At 39.8% G+C, this 21,703-nt stretch overlaps 2 protein-coding genes across 4 annotated transcripts; both read right to left on the minus strand.

Moving 5' to 3' along the window:
* Window positions 1-821: 821 nt before the first annotated feature.
* On the minus strand, window positions 822-10,010 carry pias1b (protein inhibitor of activated STAT, 1b). 3 transcript variants are annotated; one of them, XM_026311555.1, is made up of 15 exons: window positions 9,934-9,951; window positions 8,922-8,954; window positions 7,646-8,078; window positions 7,416-7,500; window positions 7,137-7,184; window positions 6,242-6,332; window positions 6,001-6,135; window positions 5,736-5,841; window positions 5,244-5,317; window positions 4,798-4,958; window positions 4,426-4,559; window positions 4,167-4,344; window positions 3,922-4,061; window positions 3,141-3,178; window positions 822-2,812 (listed from the first exon to the last, which is right to left on the minus strand). In XM_026311555.1, exons 3-15 carry the CDS (start codon window positions 8,073-8,075, stop codon window positions 2,465-2,467), a joined length of 1,968 nt encoding a protein of 655 aa, XP_026167340.1. In that variant the 5' UTR covers window positions 8,076-8,078; window positions 8,922-8,954; window positions 9,934-9,951; the 3' UTR covers window positions 822-2,464. The 3 variants fall into 3 exon arrangements, with proteins under 3 accessions (XP_026167340.1, XP_026167339.1, XP_026167338.1); XM_026311554.1 differs by lacking the exon at window positions 8,922-8,954 and having other exon boundaries at window positions 4,167-4,329; window positions 9,934-10,010; XM_026311553.1 differs by lacking the exon at window positions 8,922-8,954 and having other exon boundaries at window positions 9,934-10,010.
* Window positions 10,011-11,392: 1,382 nt separating this feature from the next.
* On the minus strand, window positions 11,393-17,835 carry skor1b (SKI family transcriptional corepressor 1b). The gene is made up of 7 exons (XM_026311801.1): window positions 16,111-17,835; window positions 15,659-15,752; window positions 15,430-15,534; window positions 15,242-15,301; window positions 14,536-14,610; window positions 12,568-12,642; window positions 11,393-11,966 (listed from the first exon to the last, which is right to left on the minus strand). The coding sequence occupies exons 1-7, from the start codon at window positions 17,833-17,835 to the stop codon at window positions 11,869-11,871; spliced, it is 2,232 nt and encodes a 743-aa protein (XP_026167586.1). The 3' UTR covers window positions 11,393-11,868.
* Window positions 17,836-21,703: the final 3,868 nt, after the last annotated feature.

Below are 21,703 nucleotides of genomic sequence, written 5' to 3' on the forward strand. Positions count from 1 at the left end.
ATATTGGTGTAGCAGAAAAAGCACAGGTTTAACTAACATTAACAATGGCTCAGTTCTCTTTATGGGCCTAGTAAGCTTTGACAGTGCTACAGGGAACCAGCACAAGGATCCTGAAACTGAAGAAGCTAAATGGAATTCAGCCATCATTAATTTTATTATTTACACCAGTGCTTTTCCTGCTCATTCCACAATAACTATTCCTGTAGCACACCCCTGTAAGGTCACCTACAACCTCATCACACTCATGAAGCATTGGCCCAATGGAAAGAGCAGTAACAGGAGAGCATGTTTCTGAGCAAGGAGATCAAGTTCACTCTACTGCACTAAATAATCATTACAATAGTAACACAACCAGAGTTTAGCTGCAATGGAAGGAATTTATGAAATCACTGATTCATGACACTTACTAGATGCCAAATAGGTCGCATTAAGGTCTCTGTACATGCTTCAGATAGGGAGACCAAAGCCTGATTCCAACACTTGCTGAGCCACCACTTCAGTTTCAGTGTCCACCTGTGGGACAATGGCAGGAAAAGTCAGACTGAGATCTTGACTAATGACATTTTCCAGTGATTTTTCAGTGTCAAAAATCTGTGCAGTTTTGAATTGTCCAAAGTGTTCAATAGATTTGGGATGCACTCCAGCAGTTTTCTTTGGCTATTCTGATATGCCCATAATAAGTTTGTGCTGTATTAAAGTGTTAAACAGTATGATTAGGTTTACGATTTCTATCAAACACACACTGAATTAATAGAAATCTACTGTAACAGAAGCACACATGCATCTGAATCTGCACTGTCTTTAGACCAACTACAAAGATGCATTCTTACATCTGTTTAATTCTTACAAATATCAAACAGCACAGTAGACCTGGTAGCGGTTCAAAATGATCAAAGCCTCTATTGACTTATTGACATCATTTGACAGTAAGACAGACAGAGAAAGAAAATGTTACAATGCAAGTCAAGCAACAATGGTATCTTTAAATAGCATTAATTATATAATTACAAAAGAAATATCACATACAATGAGAGCAATGCATATCCATGAATCAAACGCTGAAAATATATGATAATAAATAATCCTAACTGTAAGCACAAGTCAAGAAAAATAAAGGGAAGGGAGGCGTTAAAAGTAACTTCAACAATTTTAACTTCTGGGCCAAAATGCTATGTCGTGATACACTCAAAGGCTAAGCTATCACAGTTAAAGGCTTCATCTAAATACACAAAATTAAAAAAAAAAAAAAAAAGGCTATGCATTCTGTGGCCTCAGTAAGGAACAGAATAGCACTGAAACAGGTGAGCACTCAGGGAATTTGCAGACATGCAAAGCTGGAAACTACTTTTGAAGAGCTTACTGCAACCGTAAATGTTTCACTGCTCAACACAACCTTTATGTTAAAACAAGCGAGTGTGAAATCAAACAAGGACATCATGAAATGTCATTAACCCACTTAACACTTACTGAACACTATAAAGCCTTGCAATTAAAGAATCACTTCAAATGGATCAGAAACTAGCCTTGTCTTTAAATTTCTTGCAAACGTTTCTTCATGTCAACTGGCCACTTCACTGTAGTTTTCTCTGTATATTTTAAGTAATATGCAAAACAACATGGCTGTACTTAAGATGAAAAAAAAAACAAACAAAGTACTGCAAACTTTAGATGTGTATACCAGACCACTGCCCTGCCAATGTGCTATTCATTCATGCACTGAAAAAGCCTGGTCTTACAATTCTGATTTACTCCCAATTCCTATGTAATTTAGATACAATATGAACTATAGCTAAGAGGAAAAGAGTGTAGACATATGACAACATAAGGATCTAGCATTTGCTCTTGCAATTCTAGTGGCAACAGTTCCTAGAGGCATAGGGAATGCTTTTTTTTTTTTTTTTTTAAAACAGCACACATTCAACATAATTTACATCATAAATAATTTCTTAAAAATAATATAACCACAGCATAATTGTCTTACAGAAAAATCTACAGTGATGGCAAAAGATCTTTCTGCTGTCACGACAGAAATGATGCCATTTAGAAAATGAAGTGTTACACTATTTTGCTCAAACTTGTCTTTTATACACCTATAACAAGGCCCAGTTTCCTTATAATCCTAGTATCATGCTCCATAAGGAATCACCTCATTGGGTTCTGTGCACGTAACAATATACTGAAATAATGCCATTGACATGGAATATTGAAACAAAACTGTAAAAACCAGGTACAAAAGGTACAATATAATCAAAGGACCACATGAAGAGGTGTGAAAAAGTCTTCAGTATTCACAGAAAAATATTAACTGAAGCAACTCACAGGACAAGAAGTGTCCTAAGTTTATATACATATGATAAGTAAAATTGAAAATAGAATTTCCTCTCTGTACATAGCATCTTCCTCTTCCATATTTACAAAGAACTCCTGTTCTCGAGGTCTCCATAGTCTTTCAGTTCTGTGTGATCTAGTCAAGCGAGATAACGTCAGATATGGAACCATAAATGGCTGCTGCTGCCGCTGCAGCTTCCACCGAGGATCTTGACAATCCTGAAATGGTGTGGCTGTCCCGGTCTCTGTCTCGCTCTCTGTCTTTGTCGCGGTCCCGCAGGCTGCTGGAAGACACCAAACTACTGGTGCTTCCACTGTTGCTGCCTCCGTTGGTCGCTGCCAGTGTGCTGCTCCCAGGGGTGCTGGGCTGCTCCCTCAACATTTGAGAGGAGCTGTAGGGTAGGAAGCGGTTCAGGAGCAGGTCGTGGTCCTCTGAAGCAGATGCTGATGCAGCTGCTGCAGCAGCCATCACCATGTTGTAATGCTAAGAGGCCAGAAATAAACAAACAACAATTACTAAACAATCAAACCTACACTGCTGCCCACTGAGACTGCCTTCAGGGTCAAGGGCTGTATTCACAAAAATCTGTAAGGGTTAGTTAAGTGGAACCCCCTAAAAATAAGGGGTCATAATACCAAAAGGTTTTGGACAGGGGCACCACACCTTCAAGGACAGTCCATAAAAATACATTAACCACCAACCCCTCCCCCCAGAAAAGCGAATAAACCACTGAAAATAGGTATGTAGATTAATCTTGGCAAAATGGTATTTGACACCAGACACAATCTACTTAACAAGCAAACATACATACCTGATTGTCGCCTTGGAGGAAGGAGAAGAAATTGAGATCTACAAGAAAAGGAAGAAAATTGTCAGTACAAAACTAGCATGTACACCGATAAAATGATGGATCACTGTAAGACAGACAGAGCATTGATCCTGTCCATGCTAGCTGGGATGTGATCCCTTCGTAATGCAAAACGGCTTGTTTTTTTTTTTACTTCTCCATTAGGAGACAATACCTGGTAACAGGTACTTTTTACTGCTAAAATGTGACGTCAACAGACTGCGGATCACCGATTAGACAGGGAGTGACGTCACTGGGAGAGAAAAAAAATGGGCAACAGCGACTGTTTTGTTTTATCATCTTTAGTGAGGCAAATAGCTAACGCTACACACAAAACATCACCCTGGTAATATTAGGAGGTGCGGACATTTCTGTTTAGCGCCGCCGTGCTATGACCTGCACCACCCAAGGTGAAGTGGTACTTAGTTGTAATGGAAAATGATCTAAACCGAGTCGAGTCGAGTAGAGCCGAGTAGTGCTAAAACTGTGTAATGGAAAAGGCACACATGTAAACAGTATCTAAATCATCACATTAGCTTCATCTAAACTTTCAAATGAATTTTTATTCAAATCAGCACTGCAGATTCATTGTTACACTGTGTAGTTGTCCCTAGAAGTACAACTTCACAGGCATGTACATATAGGCATGTGATTATTATCTTAATAATAATAATAATAATAATAATATTGTTATTATATTATTAAAAAACAAAACCACACTAAGATTATCCACTGATAGGTTTACCTGGCAGGTCACTGGTCGTGTGATAGTAGTGGCGGTAGTCCTGTATAAGAGGTGGAGGAGGAGGAATGTAGCTGGTCTCCACAGGTGGCATGCTGGGAACTCTGGCCACAGGTGACGCCTGGCTGTGTAGGTTCATTACACTGACAGGAAATGCAAGTCAGGTTAGTGGCAAACGAAGTAAAAAGATCCCCCAAATACATTTGCTCATTGGGATCTCACTTCCTGTTTGTGACTTTGAGACTCACCCTTTGTTTGCAGATGGGGAGACAGGTGACAAGGAAGGACAGGCCCGTTTAGGAGGTGGCTCATCGTCTAGCTCTTCGTCTGAGGAGCTATCCAGTGTCAGGTCAATCACATCGACTTTCTTGCTGTTGTCATTAGATGATCCTCGTTTCTCCTCATGCGTTTCTGTTCGAGACAAATCTATAATGACCCAGCTAAGTCAGACTACGCTCCCAGATCACACGGAAGAGCACAGTGTGTGCTTGTCAAGATGATACATACCGCTGTTTACACCATTGTATGAAGCAGACACCTCCTGCACATCTTTCTTTGATCTCATGGGGGCCCAGCTTCCATCTTCTTTGAACTGGATTTCATCACAGTCAGAACAGCTATTCAAGATTTCCATGAACAACCTGTGAAGGCAGCATGTTTCAGCACAGCTTGGAAAGATTTCAAACACAGTAGGCTTCAGTATCTCATCTTTAATATTCAAATTCTGAAATACAGTACACCTACAATGTAGTGCTATTATAGTGGTAAATCTCCACATTTGTATTACTGGAATGTTTCTAAGCTGCTATACCGGTCCAGGCAGCCAGACTGAAACAGCACAGCAGTACCAGTAGCATGACACGAAGCAACTGTGCTCACCCATCAATAATAAGGTGCTCATACGGTGCCTTCTTGTCACAGACTGGACACACCCAGGTCGGCTTCTTCTCGTTCATTTGGATATAGAGTGTAGCATCGAAGCACTGAAGGTGTGAGCATGTTATTGCTCTGCAGGGGATTGTCAGCCTCATCTTCCCCAGCTTTAACGTAAATAAAGGACACACAAGGGAAATAACACTTGTCAGTAAAAATACCACTTAGATACTGCACTGTCCCCTATCACTGTTTAACATATTCTTCATATTTGTATCTTTAAGTCTCTCTGTACAATGAAATCTAATTCCTGTCGACTTCCTAATATGTTGACTGACTGGTTCTACAGGTAGTCTGCTGGATACTAGACATACTTACTACATTACAGACATATACACTATGATAACAGTTTTTTCCCCCCACAAAATGAAACACTACAGTGGAGTATTTACAGGACACAGGAGAGAGACTCGCAGACTGGTGGTGGCAATCTCACTCTCTGGATCAGCTGTCAGCTTCTCTTTGACTGTGGGAAGGAACAAGAAAAAAATTAAATATAAGAATAAAGACTCTTTAATTCAAAATGTACAATCTAACATTTCAGTTTTACTGTACAGGAATATGATGAAGTAAAACATAGGTTCCTCTGTGTCTATGTCTTACTGTGTGTCAGTAAATAAACAGCAGTGGGTCAAAAATGGATCTTGTCAGCGGAACAAAGAAACTTTTCCAGTAACTGTCAAGAAACTGATTACCTTTAGACTGTAGTTCCCCTCTTGTGTTGTGAATTTAATTTTAGGGATTTACAATTTGCTGTGACTATTTGGTCAAACAGGTCCCAATACTAAAGTCTGTTTTATGATAGCCTTTTTTATTTTCATACTTAAAGATGTAGTGGCAAAACAAACTTTAGGTTTTTACACCAAAATTAGTTGGAAACTTACTCAGAGCTCTTGAGTGGTCAGGGTTCCTAATTCCCTTGGCCCGTAGTCTTTGCAACAGCACTGCAGATGACTGCTGTCTTACCAAATAAACAGCCATGGAAAAACTCTGACAAATGAAGATAAATAATGAGTAAAAAACTCATTAAGGTGACCAATATTCTTCTCAAAGCATCCCAAGAAAACTGTTCAAATGTGCTATGATGGTTGATCGAAAAAAAACAAACAAACAAAAACTATGCCAGTATCCTAAAATGGATTTTCTTACCCTCCCAATTTCTGAAGTCCATGACACCACAATTGTGTTGGGGACTGTTGTGGACAGTCGGACAAGAGAGGTTATGTTAATGGGGCGACTGGGCCTTTTTGGTTCAACTCCATTTTTGGTGGGAGGAAGATATCCCTGTTGACATTACCGAAAACATGAGTGACTTTGATTCACATTAAGTGGTGTTGTGACACGCTTATAACATCTCAAGACACACTAACAATAAATGGTCAGGACTCACCGGAAGATTACAGGGTTTGCCGTTCACCTTCACACAGAGATTAGGGGGGAAATGATCTTCCTGGGGACAGCTTGTCTCTGATAAACAAAATCTGAAAATGACAACAGAAACCACAGGAGATGAGCTCAAATGTTAAGGGACTAATGTCCAAAGCAATTTGTTTCTGTTAAGTTGCCACTTTCACAAAAAAGGTTGGCTTGCTTGCTTATTTTACCATTTCAGTTGTGTCAAGTACAGCCATCTCCATCTATGATATAGGAGAGCACTTCTTAAAGGATGGCATTCATCCATACAGTGAATATTTTATTCTGCAACTAAGAAAAACGTCAGTTTTGTGTCATAATGTGTTCTTTCTCAAACAAAAAAATGTGTGCCTGTTAGCCTTGTTTTATGTAAGGTATTATACCTCTGGTAATGGATGCGTTTACACTTGATTGCCTGTAAGCCATCGTAAAACTACACTCCTGGAATTGAACCACAAACACATTGTTCAGCATATTGGTGAAAATGCCAGCATTGCTTTGAATCAAGATTTTATATCACCCAGTTTGGTAAAACTGTGTCCAGCTTTGTATTTTCTACCCTTATTCCTTGTTTTTTAAAGGCCCAAGTTCAATTTTAAATAAATATTGTATGTGTATCGAGGAGCCAAATGCCCCCTGCATCCCTCCTTCCACAATTCCAAACATAATTCAGAAGGAAAATATTCTTAATTTCTATAGGAGTCATTTACAAGCACTTATAACTATAAGCTAATAAATATGACTATAGACAAATTGAAATGAACTTTCTGGCAATTTCTGGCTGCTTCAAAACTGAGAGAAGCAAAACACAGACCCGCTCTTCAGTTACCATCAAAATTTTTGATCAAAGTATAAAATCAATTTAGGCGTACCTTAGCTGGACTTGAACAGCAAAGTCACATTTGGTCCCAGATATGTCCCTAAAGAATTAGAGATGTCAGGTAAGGCTGGTATCAGTTTAATAGAGTATTTATGAACACGTCAGGTTACTCTGATTGCCTGCGGTGTCAGAATGTATCTACTTTCTAAACCATGTAAAACAGTAAATTATAAAATGGTTTGGTTGTTACAACACATTTAGTGTTATTTCCTTTCCCTCTCATCTCTTTGACAGCTGAAAACATTGTGCACCAGAGAGTTTCCTCACATACATGGAGCTGCTGATCTGCTGAACTTGCTGTGGTGTTAATGCAAAGGCATAACAAGCTTCCTGGAACCGTTGATTATTGTCTGAGGCTACAACAGTGAAACAGAAACAAAATGTGTTAGAGGGCAAAACCGACATAATTGCTATGCAATAATCATACTGACCTTTTACTGAGAATGGTTATGACAAAAACAGTTCAGATTTTTCTGATCAAAATGCAACTTCAGCACTCACCTAAGCTGGTTGGTTTAATGAGCTCATCTAACATGTCGTAGAATGGCAGTCTCTGGAGCTTGACATCAGGGTGTACAGGGTGCAGGGCAGAGGGGAGGTGAGGCAGACTTAGCTCATGCTTAGGTCCAAGTAAAGAAACGGGCAGCAGAGGCGACGGGGAACCATGGCCATCAAATCCAAGCTGGGCGAGTCCAGCAGGCAGGCCGGAAGCAGAATGAACACCGGGCACGGCTAGATCTACAGGTGAAACCATTTTGGTTGGGAAACGCCGTCTGTAGAGTTCCTTGATCTTCATCTGCACTGCAGGACTGCAACCGGCCTTGAGTAGGTGGAGAGCTTTGGTCAAAAGTTCGTGTTTGCGACCGTGCTTATTCCTCCCTGCATACCCCAACAACACCTGGAGCTCCGAAACTCGAAGGCTCATTACCATTTGCTGGTGGAGAATGAAGAGTAGGAAAAATGGTCTATTACACCCTGGAGAACATATTTTCTCACTATGTAAAAAATGAATTTAGTTTTTTCATTTTGACTTCAGGCTTGATTGTTTAAAATATTATTTTAAGACATGTCTGACTATTTTAATCATTATAATCCTTCATTAGCTTACAAATTCTCAAAACCAATAACATGAATTTACGCTTGGAGCAGGAAGATGAAAATAATTTCTTTGTCAAAGAACAAACGAACAAAAAAAAACAAACAAAAGCTTTATCATACAAAATATTTAACCAATGACTTATGACAGACAGAAAAGGCCTATTAACTAGAAGTGGAGACAACATATTTCTTAGACTTGGTCTAGTTTTTCAAAGCTTTAATTCTTAAAGCACATGCTGTGAGTAAAAATACAAGGAGGGGAAGCAAAAATTCGAGTATCAGTACAAAACAATAAAATCTAAAATACCAGAAACCTTTTGTGAGATATCAGAGAAGTGTTAATTCAACTCTTACAATTTTATGAGAAAGTAGATTTAGATGTCGCGACAAACGTCATCATACTATGAGAAGATCTTATTTTGTTATATGATATTCTCAATAAAATAACAAACACCCTACAATTTGATGCAGTCCAAGCAATACAAATCTTAAAAATGTCACAGAAATGGATGGTCACCTCTGTGAAAGCAGCAATGAAAAGTTAGCATTATACTGTCAAGCCTGTATATAGTTCTAGTCCTTACTTATGAATAACTTTGTTTTGAAGTGCACCACACACAAACTAACCACCTCACTTTGGCAATACAAAGACAGGCTGCAATTATAAAGTTATACTCACAAGCAACTGGTGATCCACCTTGATTATCAATCCCTGTCCAATTAGAAATGCAAAAACTAAATCTGTCGGTAAAACTTTAAACGTCCTGATGATGCTTGAAATCAAACCTGTTGATTAAAATGTTGAACAAATAACCAGACATGAGTTGTACCTTTAGATATAATTTATAGCTGAGCTGCACTCGGTGGTGACCAAATGTTAAATGCATTTTAAAAAACATTCAGATTTGTTTACTGTCTATTATTAGTAACGTTACCGGTCATATGACAGCCCCTGTTAAAGGATGTTTGTCAACAGTGAAAAGATCCGCTCAGGGAAGTAGCCGATCAAAACGAGAATGTTTTACACTTCTATATATGCTTTGTGTCAATGAATAAGTCATAATCAAAATAGAGGAAGGAGAAATGAGACAGCACAGATTTACAGTGCTTACAATAGAGTAGCTAACTATGATGCTAATGTAATCTCACTGAAAGAAAACTGTGCAATGTTGCTTTATCTCTAGTGTTTGAGCAATAATCACCAACAGAAGTTACCGAGTGTGAACAACGACTGTATTTTTGCGGCACATCTGATCAGATCTAACGCTAACGCTAATGGATGCTAAACTGCGCTTTCCTTCCAGGGAATAGACAGAGCCCGTTTTGTAACAGCCTCTGCGGTCCGCCGGTGAACTGCTATTACTGCCAGGCGGTTAACACTCCTGTGCTCTTGGGCTCAACAGGTTTACATGACTACTACTTTATGTTTTGGTGAAAGCAACATCAGGCCATGTTTGCTTGTGAACCGCTCAGTAGAGACGTCTACAACAATAACAAAGCTAATGCTAACAAGCTAGCCGGCCAGCTAACAGTTTGTGTGGCCTCCTCTGCTTTGCTGTTTTGGTACTAAATGTGTTCATAACAACACTCCTCGGGTCTGTACTGTCAAATAACAACTGTGCCACAAATACAGATTCATTTTCATTGTGTGAAAGCTCTATTTCTCCGGCTAATGTAGGGACTATCTTTACCTTCAGTTCCGCACTCTCCGCCATCTTGTTACATTTGGTGCGCAGGCGCAACAGCCATTCTCAAGGGACAGTATCTGTCGATTCTTGTCGCAGACAGCAGGGGGCGCTGCCGCAGCGCCAAAAATTACATATCGGACATAAGGACAGTACAAATATTGGACATCAGGGGCAGAACAATACCACTACAATCAATTTAATCTTTTTGGAGGATTTTGTTCTGCTTTTACAAAAATATATATAAAACAAAATCAAATAGTTAAAAGGGGTATTAACCGATTATGTGATTTGCAGATTTGGAAAGTATTTTTTTACGGTAGGCCTACGTGTATTTTCCTTTATCTGTGGATTTTCATTTTCTGTTACTTTATGCGTATACTCCACTAAGTTTTATAAAGAAATGCTGTTTTAATTATATTACCTTTATTTTAAGAGCTATAAACATATAGATTATGATAACTTTATGAATCCATTGTTCTAACAGGTTACCAACCTTTTTTCATTTGAACCTTTTCAAAGAAAGAAGTAGGAGACCCTTTGAATCTCAGGTGTGTCCGAGTTGTTAGGAGATCAAACAAAGAGACATTTCCCATCAAAACTGGGTTTTTTAGAGCAACATAACTTTGCTTGTAGATCCAATTGGTAGGCTAAACCTTTGGATTGCTGTATGCTATCCATACACTGATGCATTCATCAGCATTAACAATCTTTATAATAGGTGAATATGTTCACCAAGGGTCACTTGTGCATAAATTTCAGATGGTACTTTCTGTACTTAGTATTATTTAACAGTAGGGCTTTATATGTTATATCCTAGTATTAGTATCTTTACTTATAGCTAAAAGATTTGAATATGTCTTCTACCACTGCTGATTACTTGATTTGCAGAAAATGAATTGCTTATGAAGAATGAATACCAGAGTTTTTTGATTTCATGATATTGGTTGAATTTATTTAGTTTTTTTCTATGGCCCAGTGGAGCCTATGAAATTTAAATGACTGTGTTTTCTCATGAATCTCATTTTCTTTTTGGTGCTAATCCAAAGTCACACCTACAACCTATATGTATGGGCTAATCCAACACACACAAAGATGATAGTTGCACTCATGAATTCAAAGAGAACGCACATTCAGGAAAATATATAATGACAGTTCATAAGCTTAACACTCATATTATATTGTGAATAAACAGAACAAAAAACAGGTAAAGTTATACCTGTTGAGGCTGCTGAAGGTAAGAATCCACATTTCTTTTAATAAAATGATTTATTCATTATAGCGATGAAAACAAATATTGCATGAACAAATAAGCTACTCTTGATAGAATATTGTCAGTAATTACAAGGTCGCAGATGTACTAATTTAGCCTACTAACTTCTGTGTTTGTTAAGTCTTCAAAAAAACAAAAAAAAAAACAAATAGGCATGTGTTTGGTCACTACAAATAATTATCCTGTGAGCCTATTTAAATATCCAGGCCGTTTGTTTGCTATCCCCATCACTTGTTTAAAGTGCATAACATCCGAAGCAAGCTACTGGCCTGCAAAGAAACAAAAAACAGCAAAAGTAGTAGGCTAATGCACAATACTGAGGAGAAGGAGCAATGAACTGGCTAGTCAGAGCTGCTATTATTGAGAACAGAAAACCAAAAGAACAACCTATAACTATTACAAAATACATATATTGTCATTGCACTTTGCCACAAATAATAAATATAATCAATTGTATAATTTCAGGAAAACAAATTTCACTGTATATGCAAGATGGTTACATAAATACTGAAGGCTCAGATACACAATTTCAAATATTACAAGTTAGTCTACTTTCGACTTGAATTCTCAGAGAGTCTCTGGAGGCTTTCCATGACTTGCTGTTTGACAGAAGCTGTGGATATGTCCTTTGTTTCTCTGTCGTATTGGTGTGTAGCTAGTGATCTGATTCAGGGTGGTAGCAGAGGAGATTTGAAGGAGCAAGATCCAGTGCAGTGGCGAGGTGTCAACATCTTACAGGAGAAATGGTGTAAGGCGTCGTGAGCTTCTATGAAGAAGGAGATAAAACCATCAATAGTGTACATGCAAGGACATTGGTTTTTTTATTGAAAATTACATTTAGTACACATTTTGTGTAGAGCATAGCACACAATAGGCTGGATTTTAGCATTATGTGTTTCCGTGTTGAAAATAGGATCCACAGATTCAAACCCATGCCTAAAAGGTTTAGACCGATGCTGTACTGTCAGTTTGTTGTTTGTGAACTGAATAGCACAATGAGTTTCACTTTGTTTCAGCACAATCAAGACATAAAAATGCTTGTAGGCCTAAGAAGCACACTGAACATTGATGGTCAGTTTTGATTGTTGAAATATATGCTTTCTTTGTGATTTCTACTAGAGTATAGGGCTGTGTCTGTTCAGAATTATTACAGGCTGTAGAAATACAAGTTCTTTAAGTGAATTCAACAAGCTTTGAAAGCAATACCCTACAGATAAAGCAGAAAAATCCATGAGATCTTGTATACACAGCACACTTATAGACTGTCATCAATCAAATATGCCCCAGTAAATCTGTAAATCAACAGAAGCAAGTGAAGGCATATCGTAACTCTGCTGTATCCGCTCCCTCTGCTTTATTTTTCTCACCTCTGACGATGTGAAGCTGCTGAACCATCTCTTCCCTGTAGGAAAGTTCCCTTTTCATCTGATCCTGAAAATTATCTGAGGAACAAATGGCAAGCGTTACAGTCAGTGATGCAGCAGGTGAACCTCTATTAAAAAAACCATGACCAGCATCGATACAAACACAAATTCATAAATATTTCACAATCAAAATACTTTATAATTTAGTATGTAGCTCTTTGTAGCCTCATTACTAACAGTTATATGAACCTAAAGGGTAAACAAATAAGACGAGGGATCTCGGTTGATGTTTTGATTCAATGAATCAGGAACTTCAATGAATCAATTTGCAGGTGGCAGGTTTATCAGCCTCTAGATGGCGCTGTTCACAAACTAAAGAGAAAACCCAGGTACCAAGTTCAGAAGGCACCAAACTGTAGCAACCATTATACCATATTATGTGGAAATAATAATATAATAAGTTTACATTCTCGGGTGGAAATAATTTCATTCACAGTAAATCATCTACATAAATTAACTCAAGATAATTAGGATCAATGAGAGCTTAAATTTGAAAGTGTAAATAAAAATAAAAGTTAAAAGATACTCTAACCCCTTATTAAAATTTTAACAAGATACCTAGAAAAATCATGTTGTCTGTCAGAGCCAATTCAGACATTTTTGTCTAAATACTCACAAAAAAACTGCCTCAAAATTTTAACATCTTGTTTGCAGAGAAAGATTGATTGTTGACGAGAACCAACACACCACTGATTTAGATTGTAGACTATCAAGTAGAATAAAAATGAGTAAGAATAAAAGTGAGTAACAAATGCAGAGCAGCGCAAAACGCATCATTGGAATATAATAGCAGATTTACTAAGTACAGCTTAAAGTGTTGAATAATTTTCTGCTAATGTGCATTACAGAACCCAACAATGTGCATGCTTTATATTGATTTTATAGTCCTAAATTAATTTCTAAGATGTCCTTACTGTGTTGTGATGTTGCCCAAAGGTGAAACAAAATAAACTATTGTCACCAATACACAAGAGTTTAGGCTAAATATTTTTTTGGTGGTAAAATGAGCAGAGGGTATTATCCACCCACAGTATCGATGTTTATAAGGTCTGATATTCATAACATGCCCTGGTCAACAGTAATGTAGCCAAGACTTTTTAAATAGCCTACTCCTGTACCACATAACAGTCCATTTTCCATTTCTGGAGAGTTTGCACATTGATATGAAATTTTATCACTCTTCGGGATACATTGATTTTTTTCAAGTGAGCACTGTACTGCTCTTATAGAACAAATCTGAGCAGCGAAATCATTGTCTACGTTAATATGCGATTCTGAACTAACTTTTTATTAAAACAGAGAGGGATGACTGGGTGAGAGGTATTTTAGCATTTTGCCAAATCCAGGTGTTCTGAATGCAGTGCAGACTGAAATTATTTGTAACAGCTGATATCAATATATGAATATGTTTCAGTTAAACTAAACTGACACTGTCCTCGGCTAGTATGCCTGTAACACATATTTGCATTGACTTTTGCATGTTTGTAACAAGTTATATATGTATAGACTGTACCCATGTTTCTGTAAATTAAATTGAAGCCTAAAATATCCGCTATTCCACTTTCTTCCATTCAACTATTTCCAAGCTTTTGGACATAAGGTTAAAATCATAATCCTCTCAAATCAGTGTTAAAAGGGGGTTTGAAACCACCTCTTCCCAGGGGAGCGTGTCCCTGAACCACTTAGCATTTTTGGAAGAATGGTGCCCTTTAACACTGCAGAGAGAGCTCATACATGCCAGTGGTGAGGTTGATTTGGTCATGGCATGGCAGGCATCATGTTTTGGCCTGAATCAACTTAATGCCAGAGCAGAAACACCTCAAATGCACCAGAAAGACTTTTGAGTCTCTGTATGAATTCACTGCTACTGTAAAGAGAAGAAGAGAGATGCTATTTCAGAATTTAGCCTACCTTTCAGGTTTTGGACTTCTCGTTCCAGCTTTTTCCTCAGCTCAACTTGCTCTAACAGCTGCTTCTGTAGTTCCTCTAAAAAGCAGATAAGAATAGAGGCTGTTTAGGGAGGAAAGGTGAAAGCTCCCTTCTAGGACAGTTTTCTATTTTTAATGACAGTGATGAGGACATTATTATGACCATCATTTACAATCAAAATTTAGAGCAGGTCTTCCTGGGCCTGCTGTAAAAAAAAAAAAAAAAAGTGACTTATTTATTTTATGTGCGAGGGGGGTGGGGGGTGGGGGTCACAGAATCTGCATCAAGGTAAAACCAGAAACAGACAAAATCCCTGAGGCATTGTCATCATTTCCTTTAAATTCATTAAGAAATTGTGTTTGCAGGTCAGAAATATTGTGGGGTATGTAAATATTTGCCCCCAAGCAGAGGCCTTAAAACTGGGAGGTGATGGAGATTAGTGCTCACAGAGCTTAATAAATCCAATACATTTTACAGGCTGAATGTTTGTCCATCTATTTAAAACATCTGGTGTCAGCTTGTGAAATATAAATGAGTGCATATATAAATGAATTATTATGATTCCTATGGTTTCATTATATACAACTACCACTGTAACTATTGCTAATAATATAAATAAGGCTGTTTTTTTTTTAAAGAGCCTGGTTATATATCAGTCACTGGATCCAACAGTAAGACACCGTCTTACCTTTCGCCAGACTTTGTATTTCTCTTTGTGTTGGCAGAACTCTTGCTGGCGCGTCCTCGCCTGAATACACAACAAATAAATGATATTCTTCTATCTGCAAAACCGTAGAGAGCTCTTATATCTTAATGCTTATAAGACTGAAAAAAATAAAAAATAAAATCCTATTCGCTGACCTCGACATAACTTACCATCGTCCGGCCCTCGCTGGCTCTCCTCACTGCTTTGTTCATTAAAAGATTTCGTTTCGATCTCCTCCACCGTAGATGACGGCTCTTCTTTACTCGCACTCTCGTCTTAAGAGAAAATAAATCGATGTAATTTTACCCCGATTGGATTTTTACAGCTAAATGATTTGTTTTTTTTGTTTTTTTTGTTTTTAAAGAAAAAGCATAAATAAAAATAAATATAATATCTAACCATTTGTTGTTAGTACTCCGTTCTGGTAATTCGCAGGTCTGAATTGATACGGACTGCTCCTTTGTTGCAGATCACTCCTCTCCGGTGTGTAAACCTAAAGAAGAAACAAATCACCGCTCCTTTGAGCTCTTAAAATTATAAAAGGCTCAGTCAGATCATCACAGTGAATTCAAATAAAATCTAAAATTAATAATTAAAAATATACTCTAAGTTGAAGTGTATATATTTTTATTTAAAGAGATTGTGATTTTTTTTTTTCTAAATGCTGGAACATGCTGTTTGTTGCTGTTACACTGGTTTTACCATAAGAGACAAATTTCCTCACAAGGACACAAAAATGTATCGGATTAAAATACACACAGGCCCAGGAAAACAAAGCCACTCGCAGGAAAGCTTAAGTGAAATTTACAGCTTGTCTTGTCGCCGCTGTTTCTCAGTTATAAGTCACTCACTTCAGTAAAAGGCGCAGCTACGTGGGATAACTGCTTGCTCTGCAGTTCTCTTTCAGAGGACTGGGCCACGTGTAGGCTCAGTTTTTGGGAATCCACCAGACCGCTCTCCTGCATGCCCTTGGAGTCTGAATCGTTTGGTGAGACACTGTTTGATAACCCCGGATGAGTCCGAGGACACACCGAGGACAGAGGCCGGGAGTCCTCCTCCTCCTCCTCCTCCTCGGGTGTCTTGTTTGTCTCCACATCCACGTCCGGCTCGCCCTCGCTGTCCACGCAGGGTGACATGGAGCGGTAGCTGGAGCTCTCACTTAGGAAATCGGGCGATAGATAGCCGGTGCGACACCCGTTGTAAGCGCCCCTGTTGCCGTACAGCTTGGCGATACAGTCGGCGTCTTTAATGACGGGTCTGAACGCAGAGACGTAGCTGATTTTCCGAGGCCCGAGGGTCATCCCGTCCAGCGGCCTCGCCTCGTCCCCTGACTTGTCGTCTTCGTTGCGCGCGGACTGCGTACTGGAGCACCGGTCGTTTTCAACCATGCTGTCTTTTGAGGTGTTGGTGCTCCGGTCACTGTGCTCGGATATGTCCATGTCACTTTGCCTAGGAGGACACAGCAGCTCTGGGGGTTTGTGCTGAGTCTGGGGATACGGAGGCATCGGCAGCGCACCCGCCGCGGGCCAGAACATGGGGAAGGAGTGGTAGGCGCTGTCCTTGGTACCAGGCCACAGAACACCTGGGAGGCCCGCTTTGCTTTGCTCTGCCAACATACTGTCTTCCTTCTTCTGGCACAGGCCGAACGCTGGGAAGCCGTAGGGATGAGGGAAGAGCGGCGGTGGGATCTTCTGCAGCATCCCGAAGCCCTTACTGGGCACCGGGATAACTGGGTAGCTGCGCGTGCTCGTCATGCCGCCCCGGCTGTCCTCGCAGCTGAGTATTTTTGCAGGTACCTCGGACGAGTTTTGGGGGCGAGTGGGTACTTGTGATTTTAAAGGTGAGCTGGACTCTGATCCACTGCCTGGCAGAGTCCTTTTACGACTGCCCCCGTTGAACATGGCCTTCACATCTTCCCAAGCGTGTAATATCTCAGTCGGAGAGGATTTATCTGTTAATTTGAGATGCCGCCTCCAAGAATTGAAATTCGCCGCATCTGGCTGCGTGTACTTGGACTCCGGCGTGCGATGCGAGTGAAATATGAATTTATTAGGAGAAAAATACATGTTGCAATAGGAGCACTTGATGCACTTGGCCCTGGAGCTGTTGTATCTGGCCGGGATGAAGCTGCCTCGACTCCCCCAGGCGCACTCGTGGGACACATCAAAGGCAAAATTTTCTGGAAGTTTAGGAGGCGAGTGAGCTCCTAGAAATGACTTACAGAGTCTCTCCGCCTCGCGTTTAGTGATCATCCCGCAGCGCCTGGAGGAGATCGGCATCGCCCCGGCTCTCCTCAGGATCTCCAGCTGGACAGGGGTGCACTGCACACAGGTGATCCCCAACGCCACACGTCGGTTGTGTATCTCGTTATAGCTGTAATTCTTCAACAGGGTGTTAGATATCTGTGCAAGGCAAAGTCTCTCCTGGCCGTCTATCACCAAAGACACGATTGGTATTCCGTACAGCACCGTCTCTCCGACTTGGTTCGGCTTCAGGTTATTGGTGCTCGGGTAGGAAAGTTCTTGTTTGGAGCTTGGCGAGGAGCTGGAGTCTCGCCCCGCAGGTATGGAGTCCATCCTTGGAGGCCTGGAGGCTGCGGAGACCACGTTTGAACACGAACATGTGAGTTTTGGTCCAAGTAATAACAACCTCAAGGAAATCTTTATGCTGTAACTCGATCGGTTAAACCTGGATGAATTTTAATAAAACTGCATGAAAGCAATTGTTTATTTTTTTTTAAAGCTTAGTCTTCAACACAAAGAAAATCATTAATTTTAGGACTTATACTGATGAGAGGCAAATATATATATATACCCCACGCACAGACTCCACTTTGATATTATTTGTCTGAAACTTAAGCCTTTCGATTGTCAACGACGTGCCACAGTCTGCAGGCTTACGTCCTGAATAACACTGAAGTCATGACACACAACAATACGGCCCTAAACCGCAGACTGGTTAAACGCCACCAAAGTCAGTTTCGAAAACTCACCTTTAACGCTTGCGCAGCTCCCCTTCCGTCGAGAACGAGAAAGCTGTGATCAAGTGAACGTCGGAGCGACAAGACGCCTGTGTCGGAGGGCGTAAAGATGTTTGCTTTAGGAATGGGACGCAGTTGTCCGCGCAGCACCGCCTCCCTCCCGATCACTGCCCTCCTCTCTCTCTGCTCCACCGTCGGTGTGTGCGAAACGTTTTGCGTTGCACCAGCAGCGGCAGAGGCAGCAGCGTCCACATGGCAGGCAGGCAGGGAGGCAGGGAGGCTGTAGCCTATAGTACAGCCCCCCCTCTACGACACCCACAACAATCAAGTGACGGCAAAACTTATGTCAAGGCACTCCCACTCACAAAGGCAGTCTGCTTTAACTATGGATTCATGACCAGTGAAGATGGGTTTGAGTTTTTGGTCTTATAGCAGCCTGTAGGTCTGGACATATGGATAAGATGCTGTCCACAACCTGGGTTAGACTATCAGATAAAAAAAACAGATACTAAACATTTTATTTAATGTAGCCTGTAGGCCGGCAGGTATAAATAAATAGGCTACTACATTTTATTAAAAAAAAAAAAGGTCCACATTCATCTTTTATTACTCTGTAGCCTTTTGTGTGGACCATAACGCATGTAATTAATTCTTTGCTCTTTCCTGAAAAAAAAGGCAATGTTGTTGGCATTATGCATGGAGGAGGCTGCAGTGGGATTTGGCATTCCGCTAAAAAAACCCCAGCAGGGACCCACCGACACATTGTTGTGTGCATGAAGTCAGGGCCTGCTGATGAATGCGGCGTGCAGGCCTGCATCATGTGCTGGGTTCCCACGGATTCGCCGTTTACAAGCTACACTTCGCCTACATGCGTTTTGACAATAAGCAGCTGCTCTAAAGGTCACTCACACTGATCTGTGCTTAGGGTTTTTTTTTTTTTTTTTTAAATCCTGAGCTGAAAGAAAACGATCAGACAGAGGAACAATATTGCGCCATGAGCGATGGGCATTTAACTTCTACAAGTCCATAAACGTTTGCGTTAATCATTTTCATCTGGCACACGCTCGTCGGAAAGCACTGATGTAATAATGATGGAGCTAACGGGACACGCTCCTGTTGGTCACATTGGCTCCAGAGGGAAAAAAGAGCTGCACAGCAATAATCACAATTTGCCCAGAATTAACATTTTTAGTATGGGAGATGCAATGTTCATTTGAATAAAGGCACAATCCATACAGCCCTTACATGGATAAAGAACGAGTGGTCTATAGAAAAAAAAAATGAATATATTAAAACAATTTCCAAATGCAAATAAAAATGTAAAGTGATATACAAATTTACGAATATCATTACAATTTTTGATATATTATAATTACTAATAAAAAACTAAAAATAAAAGTGAATCACTGGCTAAAATTGTATTTTTCTACATCTCGACTATATGTTTATATATATAAATATATATAAACACTATAAATCTTGAATGTAAATGCATTTTGCTTGAAAGAAAAGGTCCATGTACATAAGTGAACACACGCTGGTCCCAGTCAAGGCGTTTCCTCACGTCAACTAAATTCAAATCAAGCAGCAATCTCCTCCATCCGCCTATGTATCGATTATTGAACGGGTGTAGCCTGTTAGACTGTCATCAACATAAACCTCTTAAGTAAAAGTCACTGTGGCGATCAGAGACATTCAAACTTTTATTAACAGTGCGGACACCTCCAGCTGAAACGAAACGACCGCAATTAAATAAAATGCAAACGGAACCTTAAAAATTCTTGCCACATCCAATCAGTAGTTATGTGAAATCCAAATCTGCAAACTGAATGCAACATTCCCAGACTCATTAATTATAAGAAGAGTTGTGTAAATAAGTGCGTTTCGACCAAACATCCGAGGGGGAAATGAGAAAAGTACCCAAAGAGTTCAGTGAGGTCATTATCAGACTCATGCTTATTCTACCTTTTTTTTGTGTGCAAGAGAGAACAGCTCATTTAAAAGTGTGTCTGCATTAATCACAGTGCTGCATCAAAGTATGATAATCACCTGAACACTCTATTAAAATAAAAGTGCCAGCCCAGGGGAAATCTTACCTTACTCTTTAATTGTTTTGAGGTTTTGATAGGCTTTTTAATCTAAGATTAATTTATGCATTCTTAAATAACTCTACATATGATTAATAAGCTTGAAAATTAAAAGGAGACTGAAGCAATTATAACAAGTGGTTGGTCATCACCTCATTAGATGGTATTAGAAAGATGCAGTTTGGGAGTGAGTGTGAGTGTGTGTGTGTGTGTGTGTGTGTGTGTGTGTGTGTGTGTGTGTGTGTGTGTGTGTGTTACATATGCCTGATTGGGTATCACAAAAATTAACAGTAAAGGAAGAGGCAGAGAAAACTGGTGGAAAAAGTGCTGCTGGCTAATTATTTTGGATATTTCTGCTACACCCTGTTGGCAGTTTATTAGGTTCACAGAGCTAAAATGAAAGTAGTCTAATACAAAAATCCTGCAATAAATCCTCCCTCCATGATGGTGATAATGTTAGGTTTTGTTTAAACTGTTCTGTTATTTAGGTTTATCTCAGTGATGCAAATGGGGTAGACAAAATAATAGAAACACCTGTCAGCAACCCAATTCAACACAGCACTAGGTGGCATCTTTAAAAAAAAAAAGTTTGACAAGAAACCGAACATTATGATCTTTGTCAAAGGAGAATTTTTTTGCAGGACTACTGTACTAGGCTGCATTTCCTTTAGTTATTTGTACTTAATAAATTGTCAGCTGAGTGTATGCTCTCTAGGAGTGGGTGAAATAGAGTGATTTCTTTTTAAGAAACTTGATATAATTTAAGATTTACTGGCAGCTGTCACAGCACAGATCCCAATCAAGAACTAGTTAGGCTGTTCAGATCATTTACTGTTAATCCTGAATGGACCCTGAGCTGGAAAAACAACAAAAGAGAAAGATCAGCTGTTTGAGAGACCACCAGAGAGAGACAGTGAAAAAAAGTGAGACTTGCTAAATGGTTGCTAATGTGTAAACAAGACATCACTCCTCTCCTGCTCTGATGTTTATTTCTCTCCTAAAAGCCCACCCTTGGGTCCTGACCCGCACATCCTCCACTGCTAAACGGAACATTTCTTTTCGCAGGAGATGGTGTACAATACATGGGTGTGTATGAGAGACAGAGTGAGTGTGTGTTTTGTGTGTATGTGTGTTGCGGGGGGAGTTCATCACTGCATCAAATGAGGCTGAGCGCAGGGACCCTTTTGTCACAGACAGGGACTCATCTGCCAATGGTGAGCTGTGAGGTCCTAGGGGAAGGGAGGAACAAAGGTGCTAAAAGGCTATGTGACAATGAGGGTGCTCCAAGGAAAACCTTCAAGTGTGGGACACAGGCTGCACGGGACAAGCTGTGCCAATCACTCTGCAATTACTTTTTTTTTTTTTTGTGTGTGCAAT

The sequence above is a fragment of the Mastacembelus armatus genome, chromosome 6 (genome assembly GCF_900324485.2).
Source record: "Mastacembelus armatus chromosome 6, fMasArm1.2, whole genome shotgun sequence".
Classification (NCBI taxonomy): Eukaryota; Metazoa; Chordata; class Actinopteri; order Synbranchiformes; family Mastacembelidae; genus Mastacembelus; species Mastacembelus armatus.

Coding starts and splice junctions, on each gene's coding strand:
- pias1b (XM_026311553.1), bottom strand. CDS start 9,957: ATGGCGGAGAGTGCGGAACTGAAG. Junction 4,345..4,425: donor ATACAATGGTGTAAACAGCG/GTATGTATCATC, acceptor GGGTCATTATAG/ATTTGTCTCGAACAGAAACG. Junction 3,179..3,921: donor CACGACCAGTGACCTGCCAG/GTAAACCTATCA, acceptor CTTTTCTTGTAG/ATCTCAATTTCTTCTCCTTC.
- skor1b (XM_026311801.1), bottom strand. CDS start 17,835: ATGGACTCCATACCTGCGGGGCGAGACTCCAGCTCCTCGCCAAGCTCC. Junction 14,611..15,241: donor AATACAAAGTCTGGCGAAAG/GTAAGACGGTGT, acceptor TCTGCTTTTTAG/AGGAACTACAGAAGCAGCTG. Junction 11,967..12,567: donor GCAGCTTCACATCGTCAGAG/GTGAGAAAAATA, acceptor CCTTCTTCATAG/AAGCTCACGACGCCTTACAC.